This window comes from Zeus faber (genome assembly GCF_960531495.2).
Source record: "Zeus faber genome assembly, chromosome: 16".
Taxonomy (NCBI): domain Eukaryota; kingdom Metazoa; phylum Chordata; class Actinopteri; order Zeiformes; family Zeidae; genus Zeus; species Zeus faber.
The window spans coordinates 6,499,424-6,520,474 of record NC_137202.1 but is presented as its reverse complement, the minus strand read 5'-3'; the positions used below and the strand labels follow the sequence as shown (position 1 = coordinate 6,520,474).

Here is a 21,051-nt window from a genome sequence, read left to right as displayed (position 1 = left end):
AAGAAGAATAAGAATAAGAAGAATAAGAATAAGAATAAGAATAAGAATAAGAATAAGAATAAGAATAAGAATAAGAAGAATAAGAATAAGAAGAATAAGAATAAGAATAAGAATAAGAATAATAAGAATAAGAATAAGAAGAATAAGAATACATTTGCTGCGGACCCCTTGCTATTCTTGACGAGACTCTCGGCCGTGGAACGCCAACTCCCAGAGTTCCCCAGCTACGGCGAGCCAAACGGCCCAGTGTGCCCCCGCGGCACGTTTCGTACGCTCCGCTGGTGAAGACGCGTGCAGTCCCCCTCCATGCACCGTGCATAAGGGCATCTCTCCGTTCGTCTTGCAGGAATCCCGGAGGCTAGAGGCTGAAATCATGTCCGACGAGGTGGCCGCCATGTGCGAGCAGCTTATCAAAGCTGTGAACGCGATGATGGATGCGGGAACCAGCCAGATCATACGACTGGAGGCCCTGAAGGTAGCACACCGCTAGCCGGCTAACGTTCGCCAAGCGGTTGTAAATGTGTCGGGAGCAGGGAAGCTAGCCTTCCATAGGAACGCACTGTGTGTACCTACACACGCCGTTCGGTACATAGCTGTTCAATTAGCAGCGTAGCCGCCCACTGACTTTCTAATATTTGTCTAATAACTACAACTTTTAAGTTTTTTGACGCAGACAAATTGTTCAGTTCACAGTGAATTGGCATATTCAATAATTGCCAAATCCACGGTTCCGGCCAGTGCGCGTTGTTGTTACCCAAACCCCAATTTCCATAGCAGACATGTTGACATGCCACGGAAGAGTAAACACAGCTGAAACCAGTCACATGTGCAGCGGGTCTGTTTATTGAGCTGTTTCTGTGTGAAGCATGAAGGAAACAGGGCCGGGGTTGTCCAAGCTGGGCAACAGTAACACCTCAATGAAACACACCCACGTTTAATGTTAGCAACTTGTGGAGGGAATTTCCCATATGTATGTGTATATGTGTGCTATTATCCTCAATAATTGCATATATCTCCCTCTTTACCACTGTCTTATCATATCATCCTGTAGTCTACATATAAATCCTAAATTCCTGAGTTCCCCAGCCCATTTCCGAAGCAGCTGTTGAGACTATAGCCATTTTATTCATGGGGCTTGCAAGGCGTTTCAAATGTTTGAATAATACCAGCCCTACCCCACTGTGTAACTGTTGACAACCTCTTCTGTGTGTCAACAGTTTTGTGAAGAGTTCAAAGAGAAGTGCACGTTTTCTGTCCTGTGCGGCTTGAAGTTGGCAGAGAAAAGCCAAACGTCTATAGTGAGGCACTTCGGTCTTCAAATCTTGGAGCACGTCATCAAGTGAGTGACGGTATCTTACGTTGTCAAGCGCGCATGACATGAACATCTCTGTAAATTGCAACGTTGCTTTGTTCATCGCACTGGGGGCAGGTTTCGATGGAACAACATGAGCCTGGAAGAGAAAGTGCAGTTGAAGGATTGTGCCATGCAGCTCTTAACTGATGTAAGTCTGACTTAAAAGAGGGCCGAGTGAGAAGTGACCAAACCACTCATGGAGCCTGAAAATCTGACTTGTAATCTCTTCAGGGGACCCTCTCCATCCTGGAGGAAGAGAAGCACATCAAAGACGTCCTCTCGCGCATCATAGTGGAAATGATCAAGAGGGAGTGGCCTCAACACTGGCCAGATATGCTGAAAGAGATGGAGAGTCTCTCGAGCCTCGGGGTGAGTGACTCGGCGCTGGAAATGTGACTCTTTGAATGGAGTTTGCATAAATTATGTAATGTAATTCAGTTGATCTTTATTTATTTCTCATTCTATTTTTCATGTCAAGGTTGTACTACCTAACGTTTGGCGCCTGACGCCTCCATTCTCTGTTTCTAAAATGGTGTCGCGTCCAGATATTATGGGACATTACGTATATTTACGTTTCCGGCCCAGTTCCTTGTCGATCAAAATACTTCCTAAGGGCTAATATCCCCAAAAATGTAACTTTTCATCAAAAGTCCTGAGCCTGAATATGAATCTGACAATCAACAAGATTAGGCTGTATTAATCAGGTTTGATCATTTGGATTTTCAGAAATAACGGGCAATAACAAGTGGCTCTAAATAGGGTAATGCTCAAATTGCATTTCATCTTCCCTGTCTCCTAGGAGGCTCAGGCAGAACTGGTGATGTTGATCCTACTGCGCCTGGCTGAGGATGTGATCACTTTCCAGACGTTGCCCACCCAGCGGCGGCGAGACATTCAGCAGACGCTAACCCAAAACATGGACAACCTGTTCAGTTTCATACTGGCCATCTTGCAGCTTAGCATCGAGGACTACCGCAGACTGGTCAGTGCGGCCTCCAGCGCTTTCTCCAACGTTCCACTCTTCACTTTCTTTTTTCCTCTCAAGATTTATTTTCTTGATTCAACTTCCAAGGAGCTTATATTATTTAAATACAATGTGTGATTGTGCAAACAGATTTTTGAATGTGTAGTTTAATTGCAGATATGTAAAAAAGTAATCTGCAAATATGTAGGGTGATCCATGATATTCATTAATGCCTTGTTATTTTTGCCGATCTATTTACATGACCACAATTATTTTCACACAATCCTAGATCTATGTGCACATTTTGAGATGAAACAAGACAGTATTGGCTCAAAAGATTTCTGTCAATTATAACTGTAATCAAGTTTTTTTTTTTGTCATAAATGTACATAGGTGAAAGTTCGAGGAGTTCTAGCGTTCAAGTAATGAAGATTAATGAGTTCATTTTGTGATTGTTTTCCCTCTGCAGAAAAGCATGCCTGGACAGGAGTTGCAGGTAGGAGAACATCTTTTGATCCCTGCAGCCCTTCTTAAACTTGTGTTGCCTACGTTGACAGCTAATGTGAGGCCTCCCCGTCTTGTCGCTCTCTTTTCATCCACACAGGCCAAAGCCCACTGTCAAGTTGCTGCAACGGCTCTGAACACGCTAGCAGGCTACATAGACTGGGTCGCCGTGGCCCACATTACTGCCAACAACTGTCGCCTGCTGGAGATGCTTTGCCTGCTGCTCAGCGAGACGGAGCTGCAGCTGGAAGCTGCGGAGTGCCTACTCATCGCCATCAGTCGCAAGGTCAGTGACGGAGGAACTCCGGTGAAGAAGCTGAGATGACAAAGTCATGTGTGAATAGTTATCGTTGCTTGTTCAGGGTTCAATACTCAATTTATTTGTCATTTATTTCTTTGTATTTGCACATATCCAATCATTTGTGCCTAACCGTCCATACAAATTTTAGAAGCCGGCAAGGCAGATTACATTAAGGACAAAAGCCTATCCTAAAACAACACAACCTCAACATGCAAATGAACAGAAGCAAATGAACAGAAGCAAATAACGGCATGTTTACTATACAGTATAACTCGAAGAGAATTAATAATATAGTTATGTGGCTATTATGACCAACTATTTATAAGCACTGATTAAAACATCTAGAACGGTCTATGAAGTTCAGAGAATTGCATTACTTTAGTGTAATGCAGCCTGAATGACTTATAACTGTGCCACGATAACCAAAATCCCAGACTATATCTGCTCTCAAATCACGATATGATAACAATATATCACCCAGCCCTAAATCTTATGTGATAAAACTAGTGACTGCTGAAAGGCCCCTCTGCCTTACTGTACTGCATGTAGCATACTGTGTGCAAGTTACTGTATCACGGTTCTGGGTTACTGCATACTGCACTGTATTGCTGTTCTGTTTGGTGTTACTGTATTGCTGTGTTGTACTGTTGTATACTGTACTGTATATCTCCATACTCACTTTAATCACATGCACTTTACTGCACATATCTGTATATACAAATACCCTATCCCATATACATATTTCTATTCCCTTCTATTTTGTACCCCCACTTTGTATTATCTTTTTGAGTCTTTTATTTAATTTTATTTATATTATTCTATTCACTAACTGCATTACGTTTTAGGAATCAGTTAGTTTCAGTTAGTTAGCTAGGTAGGAATTAGGTTAGCTATTATGTTTGGTTTAGAAACTATTGTGCATAATCTCCGGGTGCGTTGCAAAGACATTTTTCTGCATATATGTATGTACGTATGTATATGTATGTGACAAATAAATCTCTGAATCTTGCTGTGTCCTTCTCCCACAGGGTAAGCTGGAGGACCGGAAACCCTTCATGCTGCTGTTTGATGACGTGGCCATAAACTACATTCTCTCTGCGGCCCAGTGAGTAGTAATGCTCTGCACTGTTCCACTCCATACGCCCCCACTCAGGCGTTCCTCACTATATGTATTCTATAATTTGCCCAACATGTGCTTGCAGGTCAGCAGATGGTGCGGTGATATGCAACAAATCTTCCCCAGCACAGTAAGTAACACCATGCAAGTCGAGGGTTTGACTGTGTGAAAATATATACAATAAAAGATACGCCAATCTAACCGGTGTTGATCAGGGCTGAAATCATTAACTCTTGTGTATTTTTACTCTAGACCTGTGGAGGCCGTCGGTGTGGTGGAGCGGCACTACGTCTTCCTCAAGAGACTGTGCCAGGTTCTTTGTGCCCTGGGCAGCCAGCTCTGCTCATTGGTGGTAAGTTTTACTTTTAGACGGCCGTCTTAAGCAAAGTGCATCAATAAAAATAGCAGGGAAGATATATTGAATTGCAGATACTCAAAATTTCAGGATATGGAAAAAAACAAATAGTGTCTTGCCGATTCTAGTTTATATTCAATGATAAAAAAAACCTTTTTCTGCCTATGTAGAGCTTCTGTTGAGGACCAAGTTCACCGTGAAAAACCCGTCACGTTCTGTCCACAGGGTTTAGATGTGGAGGTGGAACCGCCCGCAAACCTCAGCAAGTACATGGAAGCTATGCTAGCCTTCACTACGCACCCCAGTCTGGTGAGAACTTAACAAAATTGTTTTAAACTATTTATAAACTCGCTGAACGTTCTCTCGGTATCTGGTTGTATCATTGTGATTCCTCTGTGCTTCAGTTTTTAAAGTCTTCAACGCAGACAACGTGGGGAACTCTCTACAGACATGAGATCTTGTCCAAGGTCCCGGTGGTGGTGGAGATGGCCGCCAAGTACCTCAGAGCAACCATGACCAACATAGTCAAGGTACCAAAGCGGCAGAATCGGTGCAGCAAATCCCAGCATTTGTTTAAAAAAATAAATAAAAAAATAAAAAAAATAGCAAGCGTTACTTATTTAACATGAATATTAGGGATGGGCAGAGCACATAATAGTCGCAATCGGTAAGCTTGGGCCGATATTCAACAATATTGAATATTGCCATATTTGCCACCATATGCAATATTTTCACAGTATCAAATATCGCCCGTCTGTCCACAGGACCACAGGGTTGGACAAAGCTCATTCTCTTGCGCACACAAAGAGGATGTATGTGGACGTATGCACGTCACAGCGAGGAAGCAGATATGAATATTTGGACGTGGTGGTGCGGATGGTCCGGTTATTAAGTTGCGGCTCCAGGTTATTACTCGCATTAGCAAAATGTATTATTAATAGATGTTTTTAATAATTTTTATACAGAGCTGCCAAGTCTCGCTTTGACCGTGAGACTGATGCATATCAACCAGTTCACACGCCACACCTGATATTTCTCACACGCAGAATCCCAAAATGAGTTAAACAGGTTTTTTTGGGGTTTTTTTTTTTCCCCGACGTATGTGTCCTCTCTCGCTCTTGCTTGGTGCCCGTCCCTATTCGTGTGGTGAACGGGAGCTCCTTCCCGCATGCACGTTCCGTGAACGCCCACGCGCAACTCCCAAGTTGGAGTGGCATGAAGCGATCCGTTCTCCGTTATCCGGCATTAAACGTTCACCGTTTCTCCAAATAAAACAAATTGTGTGTTTTTATTGTAGATGTATTTATTATATTTGGATGCAACCAAAAAGCGTTGAGCGTTTCGCTCAACCATGTGTAACAGGGACACTCTTGCCACTCTCACACTCTGTCTCTGAGTATTCTAAAGATAGATATGCCTCACCTTATGTATGTCGTACAAAACTTTTAATAATCCACGAATGGTGCCTTCATGTTAGTTCCAACCACTCCGCCTCGAAATGCTCACATCGCATATATTTCATTCCGCTGTGTTGCCTTTGCACTCCATCTTAAAATAATTCCACACCGCAGACACTTCTCGCTCACTCGGGTGTTATTGCTACCGTGTGACTTCTCTTACGGTACGTCGCACTATGTTGCTGCTACTTTATGACATGTCGTGAATGAGCTGCGGATACAGCAGATGTACCCAATGATTTCTCCGATCACGGATATAAACTCAAAATGATCGGATGACAATCTGAACGGACAAAACACAATATCCATAGCAGGTAGTCTTTTCATCCGATCATTCGGACCCTTAATGAATATATATATATTTTCTTTTTTCTTTTTTTCCCCAGACTGGTTTTCCCTCCAGGAATGACAGCCCAGGCTGCGAGTACTCCCGTGTCGACTTTGACAGCGATGCAGACTTCAACTCAGCTTTTCTGTGTAAGAATAATATATAAGAAATAAGTGACATTTTACATATTGTAAGTATTAAAGTGGTAATCCATTGATGATTTTTTGGGGGAAAAATGTAATCTTTATTTAGTTTGACTTTGTAAGAAACAGCCCTTCCATGTCCTTGCATCATGTAGATGAGGGTAAACCCAGACGTTGGGAGGAAATAAAGACCACAAGAAGAAAATAAAAAACCTTGCAGTTTCAAATGGAATTCTGGGACTTGTGGTGTAATCCACCCTAAACAGACAATCTTATGTTTTGCCACTTAAATAATGGCGTGTGTTGATTTTCACTTTTTTTTTTTTCCTTAACACAATCCTTCATGTCCGCAGCTTTTAGGGGTCAACAGATGGACATGTTGAGGGGGGCCTGTCGCCTGGCTCCTCTGGAGGCCTTCCAGATGGCCGCAGAATGGTTACAGTATCAGCTCACTAGCCCAATAACCACTGGGGACACCATGGGTGAGTACACTGTGTCCTCACTTGTGTCCACCCTGTGCATCGGGAGAAACTGGTAATACTGTGCACTTTTGATTTTGTTGTCATGACTGCCTACTAGAGCTGGGTTATATATTATCGTTATGATTGTCAATATTGTGATGTTTGACTATATATCGTCTGGGATTTATGTTAATGTGATATTGTTGTCTTAGAAACTGCATTACAGTAAAATAATGCAATTTTCCAAACTTCATAGACTTTCCCAGCTGTTCTAATGAATGGTCGTAATATCCACAATGCTAATTATTGTTTCCCAAATATTTCTTGTGTTTTAAAATATACTATAAAAGCACCAAGGTGCCAGAATGACACCAGCTTGCGTGTGCAGTGGGGAATCCGAGCAGACTACATTAGATTAGATAGTGAATCTTGCAGCAGCCAAGTGAGCTAGAACAGACTTTCATTGACAGCTAAGTGCACACAGCAAGCGTTCTTTTCTGCAGCTGACAATTCAAATGAAAACCCAAGTCATACCAGAAGACAGAAATAATGTTCATGAGTCCTTCCACATAGCATCAAACCCTCCTCGCCTCACTTCTCCCCTCCGCTCTCTGTTGCTTCTTCTTAGGTAAGACGGCGGAAGGCCTGTGTTCCATCCACTCCCCGTCAGTGGTTCAGTGGGAGGCCATGACAGTTTTTACAGACTGTGTGGTCAATCAGACCTTTAGAAATCTGCCGAAGGAGGTAGCAGCTGTGGGGGAGGGGGGGACGCAAACCAGAATGGCAAAACATTGAAAAATATGGGTGACTATTCTAACCATATTCATGTCTGCCCTCTCACTCTCTGTTGCTGTGTAGGAGTTGCCCATAGACCAGGGTGTCGAGCTGCTGCAGGCCGTGCTGAATTATGAAACCAAAGACCCGCTTATCCTGTCCTGCCTGCTGACCAGCGTCTCCGCCCTCTTCCCCTTTATCGTGCACAGACCACACTTCCTGCCCCAGGTCCTCAATAAGGTTGGTCAAGACATTTATTTATATATATATTTCACAATTCCTTCCTTTCTTCAGTAAAAGCATCTGTATGTGTGGTACGGTGGCACAGTGCATTGCACTGCTGCCTCACAGCAAGAAGCTCCTGGGTTCGATTTCCGCCTTGGGCGCTGTTGGCACCGTGCTCCGGCGGGTTATCTCCCAAATAGGAGCTTGCATGTTGGAGTTTGCATGGTCTCCCCGTGCTCACATGGGGTTTCCTCCATCTAACATCAGTAATGACCCCCACCAAAAACATGCACACATCATCGTCCGACAAGCGATGGACATTTGGTACCAGGTCCCCGGTCACGTAGACGAATGCTGCCCACTGCTCCTGGGCGCGTGTGTGCGTGCGTGTGTGTGTGTAAGATTCTTCTTCTACACGCGTCGCCAAAATACACTCAATGCATTCATGCTTGGTGTTGAAGTGGAAATCCGTAAGATTGTCTGTGTTGGGTGGATTCACTATTAGAATTACCTGCAAATCTTTTTTCCAACATCCAAGTTGTTACCGTTACGCATAACCAACATGCCATTCACTTCTTGTGGGGTGCCCAATCATTATATTCTTGGCGCAAAAGGCAGACCCGGCCACCATCAATGCCAACAGCATATGAAGGAACCACCATTCAAAAAGAACAGCCATTCACATTGAATCACTATTTATTCTGAAGTGTCAGCTCAATTAAGTTTATAATATATATAAATTATCACTTTAAACATTGTGTGTGCGCACGCGTGTGTGTGGTCATTCGTCAATGCACATTGACGAATATAATATATGCAATAACGCTATTAATATTCTTTCTCACCCTTAGGTGTTGACAACAATCACTTTTGATATTGTCAAAGACTGCAAGGTGAGTTGTTGTTTTAGCTGCTACAAACGAGTCGTCCCTTTACTTGATATGTGACAAAGGAGCTAACGATCCAGCTGCCCTCTCCAGGCACCCCGGTCGAGGGCTGTGAAGAATGTGAGGAGACACGCCAGTGCTTCCATCATTAAAATGTGCCGAGATCACTCGCAGTTGATTTTGGTGAGCGAACATTGCACCTTGACGCGACTTATCACTATTTAGGGCTGCTATGCTTCCTCTATGACAATTAATTCTTGGTTAGAATCAACTCAAAATTGGTATTTTGATCTGCTCTCATCCAGAGAACGGCGAGAACATGGGAACATGCGAGAAAATTGGGTTCACTTTCATAATATTTAAAGAGAGCATCCACTTTAAGACTTGACAAAATGGGCCCAGACTCAAGTAACTCCGGTTATTTTACTACTTTACAGCATTGGCTCCTATCCTTTTTCATCATCCCAATTTGATATGCATTAGGCCCTAGACCCCATTTGATAAATGTCGATAGATGTCTGTATTGTGTTTATGGAGATAAGAGTAAAAATGATCAAAACAGTAATTACATTCTCTAATTGCGCTACTGTCTTGTAAATGAAATAATAGCGAAGTTTAAGGGGATCCTCTGGAAACTCTTAAAGGACCCCTGGAGGACTCCCAGACCCCAATGTTGAGGACCACAGCTTTATAGAATACTGCCTGATACTGAATTTCCAAAATATTATCGGTGACCGTCCTACCACTTTTGCAAGTGCTGTCACCTGCTCCCCATCCCTTCTCCACAGCCTTGTTTCGACATGCTGTACAACCACATCAAGACTCTGTTCTCCAACGACACCCTGCTGATGCAAATGGAGAAGACGGCGCTGATGGAGGCCCTGGTGCTCCTGAGTAACCAGTTCAAAGACTTTGCCAAGCAGCAAGCCTTCCTGGAGGAGCTCATGGCTCCGATGATCACTCACTGGACCTCAGAGGAGATTAAGTAGTGGGTCTTCTTTGACTCTCACAAACGTATGTGCTTCTCTTTTGCTTTGTTATCGAGAGGTAACTTTGATTTCGTTTCCCAGCGTGTTGAATGACCCCGCGCTGTTCCTGTCGTACGTCGGTGCTGATGAGGAGATCACTGAGCAGTGGAAAGATATAGATACAACCGGCATCAACAGGTCAAAGGTAAGAATGGATTCTCATGTCAGTGTCCGCCATTTAGTGGGGGGGGGGGGGATCTTCATTTGTGGTCAACTCAGGTTTACTAATGAAGAGTCCTCATAAGTATTACATTGTCTTACGTCTTAAATATTTCTTGGCTTACCTTTATTTATCTCTCTAAAGTCCTGTGGAGGAAAACAGTAATATTTAGCTTTATTCCAATTCCTGACTTCCCCTGGCCTCACTTCAACTGATAAGAAAATAAAAGTATATCTATTGCTTTGGTTCAATGCTATTTGCTAACCCTAGGTCCTAGTATCTCAACATCTGTGGGAAGAAAAAAGTTAAATATGAAAATAACTCACAATAACTTAAATATAATTTTGATTAATATTACATTGAGTGCAATGGGATTTCCTATTTCACTTGGACCAGTTTAAGTGCTGTTCTATCTATTTCTGTAACCTCCCTGCACACTTAGTGCTGATTAAAACCAGTATATTGTGTGCTGAGCCCATTTGATCACATTTGTACAGAAATGTTTATATCAATGTCATATTCCAGTTTACAGCTAAAAAAACCAAAACATTCTGGTGCGTAGTACCTCTTTAATTTTTAACTAGCCACTTTGTGCCATGTTTTGTGTGGAAGTCACATTGAAGTGCCCAACGTCTCTGTTAGTGGTGGGCGTTCTGAAACCTTTCAGTGGACACAAATCTTTTGATTCAATTCACTAAAAAGATGAGTTCGCTGATTCGTTCACTGAATCGCAAACGATTTCCGGTGATTCTCACGTTGGCGAGATTCCTTCTTGCAGTGGGATCCGTTCAGTGAGTCACTGAACGAATCATTCGTGGTGACTCACTGTCAGTGAGTCTTTCCTGCCGCCCAAGTCTGTGCAGGGAGACTGCTGGCGGATAACAATGTCAAAACAAGTTTGACACCCCACTTTTGCCCTCCCTCCAAATCAATTAAGGTCTGGATATAGGCTCTATGTTATTTAAGAAATGTGCTACGATGTACCACAGCATATGAGACTTCTAAGTACGGTGACCAGACGTCCCAGTCTGTCCGGGATTGTCCCAGCTGTGTGTCCTGAGTCCGGACAAATTGCTCTAAAACAGTAAATGTCCCGGTTTCCAACACAATATTAATAATAATAATAATAATAATAATAATATTATTATTCTTATTATCCTTATTTTCATCCGGTCTGTTTATTTTCCTGTAAATGATAAATGTCCAGTATTTTAAACCGTCCTAAAAAAAATTATATATATATATATATATATATATATATATATATATATATATATATATATATATATATATATATATATATATATATACACACACACAGTGGGGCAAAAAAGTATTTAGTCAGCCACCAATTGTGCAAGTTCTCCCACTTAAAAAGATGAGAGAGGCCTGTAATTTTCATCATAGGTACACTTCGACTATGAGAGACAGTTGGGGGGAAAGAATCCAGGAAATCACATTGTAGGATTTTTAATGAATTAATTTGTAAATTCCTCTGTAAAATAAGTATTTGGTCACCTACAAACAAGCAAGATTTCTGGCTTTCACAGACCTGTTACTTTTTCTTTAAGAGGCTCCTCTGTCCTCCACCCGTTACCTGTATTAATGGCACCTGTTTGAACTCGTTATCAGTATAAAAGACACCTGTCCACAACCTCAAACAGTCACACTCCAAACTCCACTATGGCCAAGACCAAAGAGCTGTCAAAAGACACCAGAAACAAAATTGTAGACCTGCACCAGGCTGGGAAGACTGAATCTGCAATAGGTAAGCAGCTTGTTGTGAAGAAATCAACTGTGGGAGCAATTATTAGAAAATGGAAGACATACAAGACCACTGATAATCTCCCTCGATCTGGGGCTCCACGCAAGATCTCACCCCGTGGGGTCAAAATGATCACAAGAACGGTGACATCCCAGAACCACACGGGGGGACCTAGTGAATGACCTGCAGAGAGCTGGGAGCAAAGTAACAAAGGCTACCATCAGTAACACACTACGCCGCCAGGGACTCAAATCCTGCAGTGCCAGACGTGTCCCCCTGCTTAAGCCAGTACATGTCCAGGCCCGTCTGAAGTTTGCTAGAGAGCATTTGGATGATCCAGAAGAGGATTGGGAGAATGTCAGATGGTCAGATGAAACCAAAATAGAACTTTTTGGTAAAAACTCAATTTGTCGTGTTTGGAGGAGAAAGAAAGCTGAGTTGCATCCAAAGAACACCATACCTACTGTGAAGCATGGGGGTGGAAACGTCATGCTTCAGCATGACATCAAACATGATCCCAAACACACCGCCCGGGCAACGAAGGAGTGGCTTCGTAAGAAGCATTTCAAGGTCCTGGAGTGGCCTAGCCAGTCTCCAGATCTCAACCCCATAGAAAATCTTTGGAGGGAGTTGAAAGTCCGTGTTGCCAAGCGACAGCCCCAAAACATCACTGCTCTAGAGGAGATCTGCATGGAGGAATGGGCCAAAATACCAGCAACAGTGTGTGAAAACCTTGTGAAGACTTACAGAAAACGTTTGACCTCTGTCATTGCAAACAAAGGGTATATAACAAAGTATTGAGATGAACTTTTGTTATTGACCAAATACTTATTTTCCACCATAATTTGCAAATAAATTCTTTAAAAATCAGACAATGTGATTTTCTGGATTTTTTTTCTCATTTTGTCTCTCATAGTTGAGGTTTACCTATGATGAAAATAACAGGCCTCTCTCATCTTTTTAAGTGGGAGAACTTGCACAATTGGTGGCTGACTAAATACTTTTTTGCCCCACTGTATGTATGTATGTATATATATATATATATATATATATATATATATATATATATATATATATATATATATATATATATATATATATATATATATATATATATAAAGTGTGATGTCTGCACAATAGGGTTTGAAATAACAGCATCCCAACTAAAAGAGGGAATCAATGAATGAATGGAAGGAACTAAGAGAACTGGCGGAAACTGCCTCTGAACTATTTCCGCCAGTTCTTTAGATTCCTTCACCGATTGGTTCGCGAACGACCTCCTGCAGTAGCTTTTGGCTGAGACTCAAACAAGCCAATCGTTTTGTTTGAGGATTCAGTTCATTTCGTTCACTTCAAGGATTCGGTCAAATAGAACGAATTGTTTCGCTAACGACCCAACACTATTCTCTGTTTTCTGTCCAGTTGGGTTCTTGTCTGTCCGCCATCCTGGGCGTCGTGAAGAGGGCGTGCTGGCCAGCAGACCTGGAGGAAGCCAAGGCCGGGGGGTATGTGGTCGGCTACACCGCCTCTGGAGCTCCCATCTTCAGGAATCCCTGTGGCAGCCAAGTTCTCGCTGTGCTGCCCAACCTGCTCGCTCTCATCAGGTAGGCCTGGAAACGGAGTGCATTGCATCGTTGTGTTACAAATTGCATGCATTAAGAAATATTCGTGTCGCATTTATGCACTATTTGACAATAATAGTCGTTTTAATCGCTCCGCTTTGCCCACTCTCAAATTTTTACTGCAGAACTCAACATATTCTCTTCATGCCAGAGAACATGGCTCGCCTTAGTCATAGCTACTCCATGGCCTATGAGCTGGTAGATGGGGAAAAGAACACTGTCCTTGGTGAGTCAGACCAAGCTTTTTCTGGGATTTACGTCAATATTGAGTTATATATGTTTTTGTTATAATAATAAAAATAATAATAATAATATTGTATATAATAATAATGTTGTAAAAAAAAAACTAAAAAAAAAACAACAGATCAATGGTGTTGTTTGTTGTTCTGATTATTTTAGGTCTCCTCCAGCCTCTGGTAGACATGTATGACTCCTCGATGAATAAAGGTCACCTGGAGCGGATGCAAGGATTTTTCTGCAAAGCGTATGAAAGAAGGTGAGAAAGAATCGTGTTCCTCTCAACTGAATAAACTTAAAAAAAATCCTGAAGTTTTTCTTTAAGGTGTGAGAAATTGTCACTTCAAGTAAAGTTTATTTCTATTTCTTTAATCCCAGTACAGTCTCACAGGGCTTGCAAGTCTAAGAAATATACAGCACGGTTTACAAAACATACTTGTTAAATGGATTTTTGATTTTCTGATGTTCCATTTTTTTCTTTTTCTTTTTTCTTCTCCGTTGCTCGGCAGCTTCCTGATCCTGGGGAACGCCGGCCAGTGTCTGCAGCAGGACTTCTACACCATCGAAGGGCTGGTTGAGAAGTTAATCGGCTCGGTCTTCTTCTCCCTCGACCACGTGCCCGATCACAGGATTCGCCCCATGCTTCATATCCTTACTTGGATGCGTTTCTGCGCTATGTTCAGCGGTTTGGTTTGGCCCGGGTTGGTGGCGCAGTGTATTGCACTGCTGCCTCACAGCAAGAAGGTCCTGGGTTCGATTCCTGCCGATTAGGGTCCTTTCTGAGTGGAGTTCACATGTTCCCCATGCTCACACGGGGTTTCCTCCTTAACGTTCCAATGGACCCCCACCAAAAACATGCACAACACTGTCTGACCAGCGATGGACATTTGTAACCAGATTCCCGGGCGCGTCATTGTATGCTGCCCACTGCCCACTGCCTACTGCTCCTGGCTGCCCCCCAGGACCAGCCAGGATGGGTTAAATGCAGATTTCACCGGCCACCATTTGAACCGTGTGACTTGGTCGCCGTCACTGCATGAATGCGCGGTGTGCCGTGTGACGAATAAGGATTCTTCTTCTTCTTCCTTAACTTGTGTACGGGTGTTTCTGAAGCCGCTGGTGCTCTCCTGCCCCAAAGAATACTACAACAGCCTCCTGTTCCCCCTGCTGGGCCCCCTGTTCGCCTACATGCTGCAGGTCAGTGTCACAGTCCCAGCAAGTCTATTAGTCTACTATCCTAATTTCTGGATGTATAGTCCTTTCCCACAGATGTTTGTTGTTGATTCAAATGTCTATTCTGTAAAGTTGCTCATTGTTCATTTATCTCCCTTAAACTGTTGTTTACTTTTTGTTTTATATATAATATTGAAATAATGAATGATGAATGAATCTGCCTCATGTAGGAGAGACATTTACCTGCATTGAACATATAAATGTTTACTATTTGCCGCAACATTTCTCACATTGGCTTAAAATTCCCTTTAAATGTGAACGGAAACACGATTGTTTGAATCTTACCAATTTTCTGAAATGATCTTGCTCAGCCCAAATAAATGCGATCAGGGAAATTATGTAACGATTTGTTAATAATTGTGAATTCCCCTAAATTTCCCTTAGTATTGAATTAAGTCTACATCTGATATGACCTCACTGTTAAAATGACAATAACAATTATAACGTTTTTTGCTTCTGTATCTACTGCAGAGACTCAAAGTGAAGTGGGAGGTCATTAACCAGCGAAGTGCTGCAAAGTAAGTTATTCTGAGCAGATGTTCAGTCTGGAATGGATGGATTTGATTTGGGTGAAGGGGTTAGTGTTGGTCGCTGGCTGATGGTTGATATAACATGGTTTTGGTCCTGATATTTGTCTTAATACGCGAGCTGAAAGTCACCCCTTTCTTTGCGTGAGCATCCTCACTTAAATGTTTTACCTCTTCATTGGGACTAAAAGCTGTTGCACGTTATGTTTTACCGATAAAAATCACTAACTTGACTTTACAACGTTGAAGAGCGACCTGTTTTTTTTTTTTTTTTGTTTTGTTTTTTTTTGGGGTTTTTTTTTGGCCGTTTTGTGCTTCACCGTGCCCAATTACAAATTTGACTGTAAGTGGGATGTCTGTTGGTCTGTGGTGTCGCAGCGAGGACGAGGAGGAGGAGGAGGCGGTTGTGTCCGACGCCAGTCAGGTAACCAAGGAAATCGTGGAGGAGCAGCTCGTGCGTCTGGTCACCAGAGAATTGCTGGAACTGCTCAGTAAGTCTCGGGTTATTGTTAGAGATTGTTTGATTTGCTTGTGTCACGGTTGTTCTTTAATCAATCTTCCCTTAAAAAGACGCTCCGAACCTCAGAATCATGTTTGTTCATTTGGAGTTTAGAGAGCCATAGAGCAACACCGGTTTCTACTGACCGATTTATTTGAACGCTATATTTGTGGTGCTGAAAATATTAGTATTTGTAACTACTTAGGTGTTATAATTTGGTCATTAAATGCCTCCGAATCTCAGGTGTTGTAAGAACATCTCCGGTTATCGGCTTCCTCTTCTGTGGCTCTTTCCACTTCTCAAGCCTCAGTGTGTGGGATATTTAGCCAGTCCTATATTGCTTACCCATTGAAACCTAAAGGGCAGGAACTGTGATAACTTAAAATTAATAATTAAATATAACACCTCAGGAGACCAGATGATTTAGTTATTGGCTGATCTAATTTTGTTCCTCTTCCCCACAGCTATGAGCTGTATTTCCAGAAAAGTGCCTGAACCGGCCGTGAATAAGGAAGAAATCGATGGTAAGAGTCAAATTGTGGGGTTTTACTCCAGGGGGTAGCTTTTTTCTTTTCTGATGAATTGGTCCTTTTAACACTTGTGTGTGAATGTGCTCTTGCAGAAGAAGAGATGACAGACGTCGCCCCGACAGCGACTCCCGCCCAGCCCTCCGATGAGCTGACGGAGCTGGGGAAATGCTTGGTCAAACACGAGGTCAGTACATAAAGCAATTTAGATCATTACCGATTGTACTCTTACTTGACATTTTTGTGGTAGAATATTGACTTGGGTCGGAAGGGCTGGAAAAGGTCTTGCCATGTCAGCGTCTGTATACTTGATGGTATGTTGAAAAGAGCAAAGACAGCTGAGGTGCCGTCGAGTTGGGAAGCAATATTGAATAACCTTCAGATGTTTCTGAAATTCTCCCCTCTACCCAGGACATTTATATGAACCTGTTGATCATCTCCTTCACTGCTCTGTCGTGGAAAGACACAACTAACTGCCACCGCACGGCTTCCATGGTCTGCTGGAGCTTGCTCCGACAGGTAAATAAGTGAAGGAATCAAGCCTTAATCTTAATGTTATGTCGGGATCGCCTTCATGCTAATGACTTGAAGAGGTAATGCATACGATTATTTTGTTGAAAAATGTGTATATTTACTACTTTATTTTTGCTGGCTCTTTATAAAAAAGCTTTTCGGCGCTCGGGGCTCGCGGCCGGGTGGGGAGTCTGATCGGCTGCGGAAGGGCGGGCCTCGCGGGGCGCGGGTGGGCATGGGGTTCCGGCCGGCTCGGGTGGTTCAGTCGGTCCGTTGGCGCTGGACTTGGCTCCGGGCCTGCAGTCTGTGCTTGGCACCCGCGGCCCGGGTTCTGCACCTGCACCTGCGGCTGCGTCTTGTGCCACATGGGGGTGGGTTGTATGTGTGCGCCTCAGGGGTGCAGGGTCTCCTCGTGCTCCCTGGGACTGAGTTATGCTTCGCAGGGCCGGGCTTGAGTGTTGCACCGCGGGCTTCCGGCTTCTCTGGGGGAAAGTGGGGTCTTCTGTGGCTGCAGGGCGGGGTGCTTGGGGCTTTCCTGCAGCCGTGGGGTGTCTTATGCGGGACTCAGGGGTGGCTTCGGGGCCCTTTCCACCATATGAGAAGGAGGCAGAATAGTTACCGGTGATTGGTAAAATGACGATATAGATGAACATTCTCAATAAAGAACAGCACACTCGAGGGGGGATGGAGGGAGAGAGATTTTGTTTGGTTGAACAGATAATGACATCTCTCTTTGCACCTCTACCAGGTTATTGGGGGAAACCTCCTATCGGAAGCAGTCACATGGTTCTTCATCAGCGTCCTAAAGGGTCTGCAGATGCACGGCCAGCACGAGGTCTGCAACAGCTCTCTGACGCAACTCGCCATGCTCATCTACGAAGCTCTGGTGAGAGGGCATCATATCTTATATTTTATTTCTGCCCCATCCTTCTCCTTTGATTCCTTTTTTTTACCGCTTGGGTGTGGTATATGTGAAATGGAGTGTGGAATCTTTTGTTTAAAGGACATTTGTTGATTATTCCCTCCTCGTGAAATATTTGGACAAAAAACAGTCCATATCTTGACTTCCTCCATGATTATTTCTCTGTGATGGCTCAAAATGTAAAAATGTATTGTTGAAGTATGCTAGTTCAGTTTGAATCTTAGGTCAAGGAAAATTACTACTAAGATATTGCTACTGGACCTATTTGAAAGGTTAGTTTTTTATTGCATATCAAACTCAGGCTGACATTTGGCTGATTGTGTTCACTCACTGTTTTCAAGAAACACGGATAGCAAATGGCTCCAAAATCGAAATTCAGAAAATATAACTCTCAGTTAGGGAGTGGAATATTGACGAAAAATAAATATCAATCATAAGAAAGTGCAAACTGTGTGTTGTGCGTGCAGTTTTTCTGAAGCTTTTTCTGCATTTCTCTGGATTCCAGCGGCCTCGCTACGCAGAGCTGAGAACTGTGATGACCCAGATCCCGAACCTCAACGTGCAGGCTCTGGACCAGTACGATCACAGGCTGATGGACCCCGCCGCACAGAGGTTTGGAGAGAAGAAGAGGAAAGACCAGTTCAAGAAGCTCATCGCCGGCACTGTTGGGGTAATGCCACCATTTGCCACTGGGGGGCAGTGTTTCCCTTAATGCCACTGAAGACTGCTGAGTCAATACTGTCATGGATGTAATGGTGGAATTCCTCCCCACTGCGATTTTAACGGGCTTCTAGATTTTCTGCAGCAGCAAGCAAAATCACAGAGTCATTTTACTTCAGAGTAATGATAATATAATATTAATAACATGTGAACAGCATGTTCAGCAGCTCTGTGTTAACTTGTGATTTCTGCTCCGCTCCCTTCACAGAAAGCTCTGTGCCAGCAGTTCAAAAAGGAGGTCCACATTCGGAATCTGCCGTCTCTGTTTAAAAAGCCCAAGATAGAGAAGGATATACAGAAGAATGAACCGCTGGGGTTGGAAACGCTCTTCTCCCTCGAGCGTAACCCCCTCTAGCGCACAGTACTGCGCCAACAGACCTGGACTGTAATTCAACATGTAAACACTGCGTTTCCTCTGCCGATCTGCAGCGGGAGAATGCCGAGCTCCTCAAAACCGCATAACTACTACTGATTTATTCTATTCCCCGACAGGATATTTCTCCCTCATTTGTCACTCTTCTTCGTTTCTGGTTTCTCAAGGTCATTTTTCAACCGGTTTCTCACGTTTAGAAGTTTTAATTTGTTATTCTGAGTTGGTGTGAACGCGTCATTTTCATTATTTAGTACTGCATATCATATATGCTATTCAAATACCTGGTGTATTTCCTCTACATTCCTTAGTGTTTCAGTATGAGAGGAAACGTTGCGACTAAGTGCTGGCCTGATACATTAAAGATAGGGTGACCGTAGAAAATGTGACGATTAATAATGTTGCTTATTATGACGCTATACTGGCCGGCTGGTGTCAGTTTATTTTTCAAAAGTAGGAAATTTTCCCATTTTCGTTTCCGATATGAAATTGGAATATAGTGTGAACCGGAAACCAGAGTTTTAACGATTGAAACTTTGAGAATGTCCGATTCATAAAGGAGCACTGTGTAACATTCTCTAGTGCTGCACCTCTAGCTCTTTACGTGACGCGTAAATTCCAATAATTTAAGCCTAGCCCCAAGCGTATTGAGGCTAACCCTCGAGTCCAGTCAGGACGTAATTACTCAGATTTGAGTACTCAGTGAAGAGTGAGCGACAGCTCAGGTAAACGTAGAACACTATCCTTATTCATCGTTAATTTAAACTCTCATTCTGTTTTATCAGTTATCATCTTACCTCTGTGTATGGAACACTTGCATTACGATGCTTCGTCAAAGGCGAGACGAATTGAAGAATTTAGTCGTCCGCAAAAGATAAGCTTATGAGCAACCCAAGAGCTTCATTTCTATTTTTCCAAGTAAATGTCAGTGGTGTGGCGTTGCAGCGTCGAGGCTGGAAGGACACTCTGACTCAATACAACTCTAGGAGAAACTCTGGCGTACAAGTACATACATTTATATTTAATTACACACTTTGCAGTTGTTTTTTTTTTTTTCTTTTTCATGAAGGATTTGCAAATGGTACCTCAGGTATAATCTTCCCCCCTCCCAAAAAAAAGAAAGAGGCGATAACTCACATTCTGATTGAAATGTACTGTAACGGCGGAATATTGGAATTAATGAACTCCCGCCCCTGTGGTTCTAATCGGATAAACTGTTCTTTTCTATTTAGGAAGTAACGCACTTGGTTAACAACAGTCGTGATTTGCACTCTTACCACAGCACAACCTGCTTGTACACCACAGTGCAAGTTAACAACCAGTTAGTGCCAAAATGCTGAACATATCACTTGTTAACCTGCACTAATTGTTAAATTAGCATTGTGTGAGGAGATTAAAAAAAAAAATAAAAAATTCTGGGAGGAACTCACGAATATGTTGTATTTGACTTGAAGACGGTGACGTCTTACGACTAAAGAAAAAGTTTTTTCACCTTTTTCTTCAAATCTTTGTGACCGTGTCCCTACTTTCTGCGGCGAACCGTACATTCCCGGGTTTGTTTCGAAGGGATGCTTGGCTTGTGCTCACCCAGCGGTGTGGTGTTACGCTCCAATTTGACCTTCGGTTTTGTTTTTTTTTGCGTGTGTTTTACTGGGTTTCGTAGCTGTGGCGCAATCCCAAATAAACGGGAGGCAACTCATTTGGGTTTCATGCCAACAAGTTGATCTCTTTTAACACCTAGAAATGAATCGTGAATACATAACGTGTGTGTGTGTGTGTGTGGAACCTTGATTGTCTGTTATTGATATCACCTTCAGGCCATTTTTTTTTTTTTTTTTTTTTTTTAACAATAAAATGTGGCTCTTGTACAAATGAGTGTAGTGCTGTTTTATATTTTGCCATTTATAAAATCACACAAAAAAAAAAATGAACTGGTGTTGGGAAGAACTGGTTTTCCTGTGCTTTATTCGTCGCCTGTCGTTGGGTTTCTTTAAAGGTGTTCGCAAATAATTATTAAAAAAAATGATTATTCATTTTACTTTTTTTAGGGGGGGGGGG

At 42.8% G+C, this 21,051-nt stretch overlaps 1 protein-coding gene across 1 annotated transcript; it reads left to right on the top strand.

Moving 5' to 3' along the window:
• Nucleotides 1–304: 304 nt before the first annotated feature.
• xpo5 (exportin 5) lies at nt 305–19,077 on the top strand. The gene is made up of 33 exons (XM_080017027.1): nt 305–475; nt 1,218–1,339; nt 1,430–1,499; nt 1,586–1,723; nt 2,154–2,336; nt 2,788–2,814; nt 2,923–3,108; nt 4,152–4,228; nt 4,326–4,370; nt 4,493–4,592; nt 4,821–4,904; nt 5,000–5,125; nt 6,439–6,529; nt 6,877–7,005; nt 7,613–7,728; nt 7,843–7,998; nt 8,835–8,876; nt 8,964–9,053; nt 9,659–9,858; nt 9,941–10,043; nt 13,246–13,427; nt 13,571–13,671; nt 13,845–13,941; nt 14,192–14,328; nt 14,782–14,879; nt 15,387–15,433; nt 15,821–15,933; nt 16,406–16,465; nt 16,564–16,655; nt 16,880–16,987; nt 17,730–17,867; nt 18,409–18,573; nt 18,832–19,077. The coding sequence occupies exons 1-33, from the start codon at nt 374–376 to the stop codon at nt 18,976–18,978; spliced, it is 3,672 nt and encodes a 1,223-aa protein (XP_079873153.1). The 5' UTR covers nt 305–373; the 3' UTR covers nt 18,979–19,077.
• Nucleotides 19,078–21,051: the final 1,974 nt, after the last annotated feature.

Excerpts from the sequence above, each read along its gene's own strand:
- xpo5 (XM_080017027.1), top strand. The coding sequence starts at position 374 with ATGTCCGACGAGGTGGCCGCCATGTGCGAGCAGCTTATCAAAGCTGTG. Across the intron at positions 1,340-1,429 it reads ATCTTGGAGCACGTCATCAA|GTTTCGATGGAACAACATGA; the intron begins GTGAGTGACGGT and ends CACTGGGGGCAG. Across the intron at positions 1,500-1,585 it reads GTGCCATGCAGCTCTTAACT|GGGACCCTCTCCATCCTGGA; the intron begins GATGTAAGTCTG and ends TAATCTCTTCAG.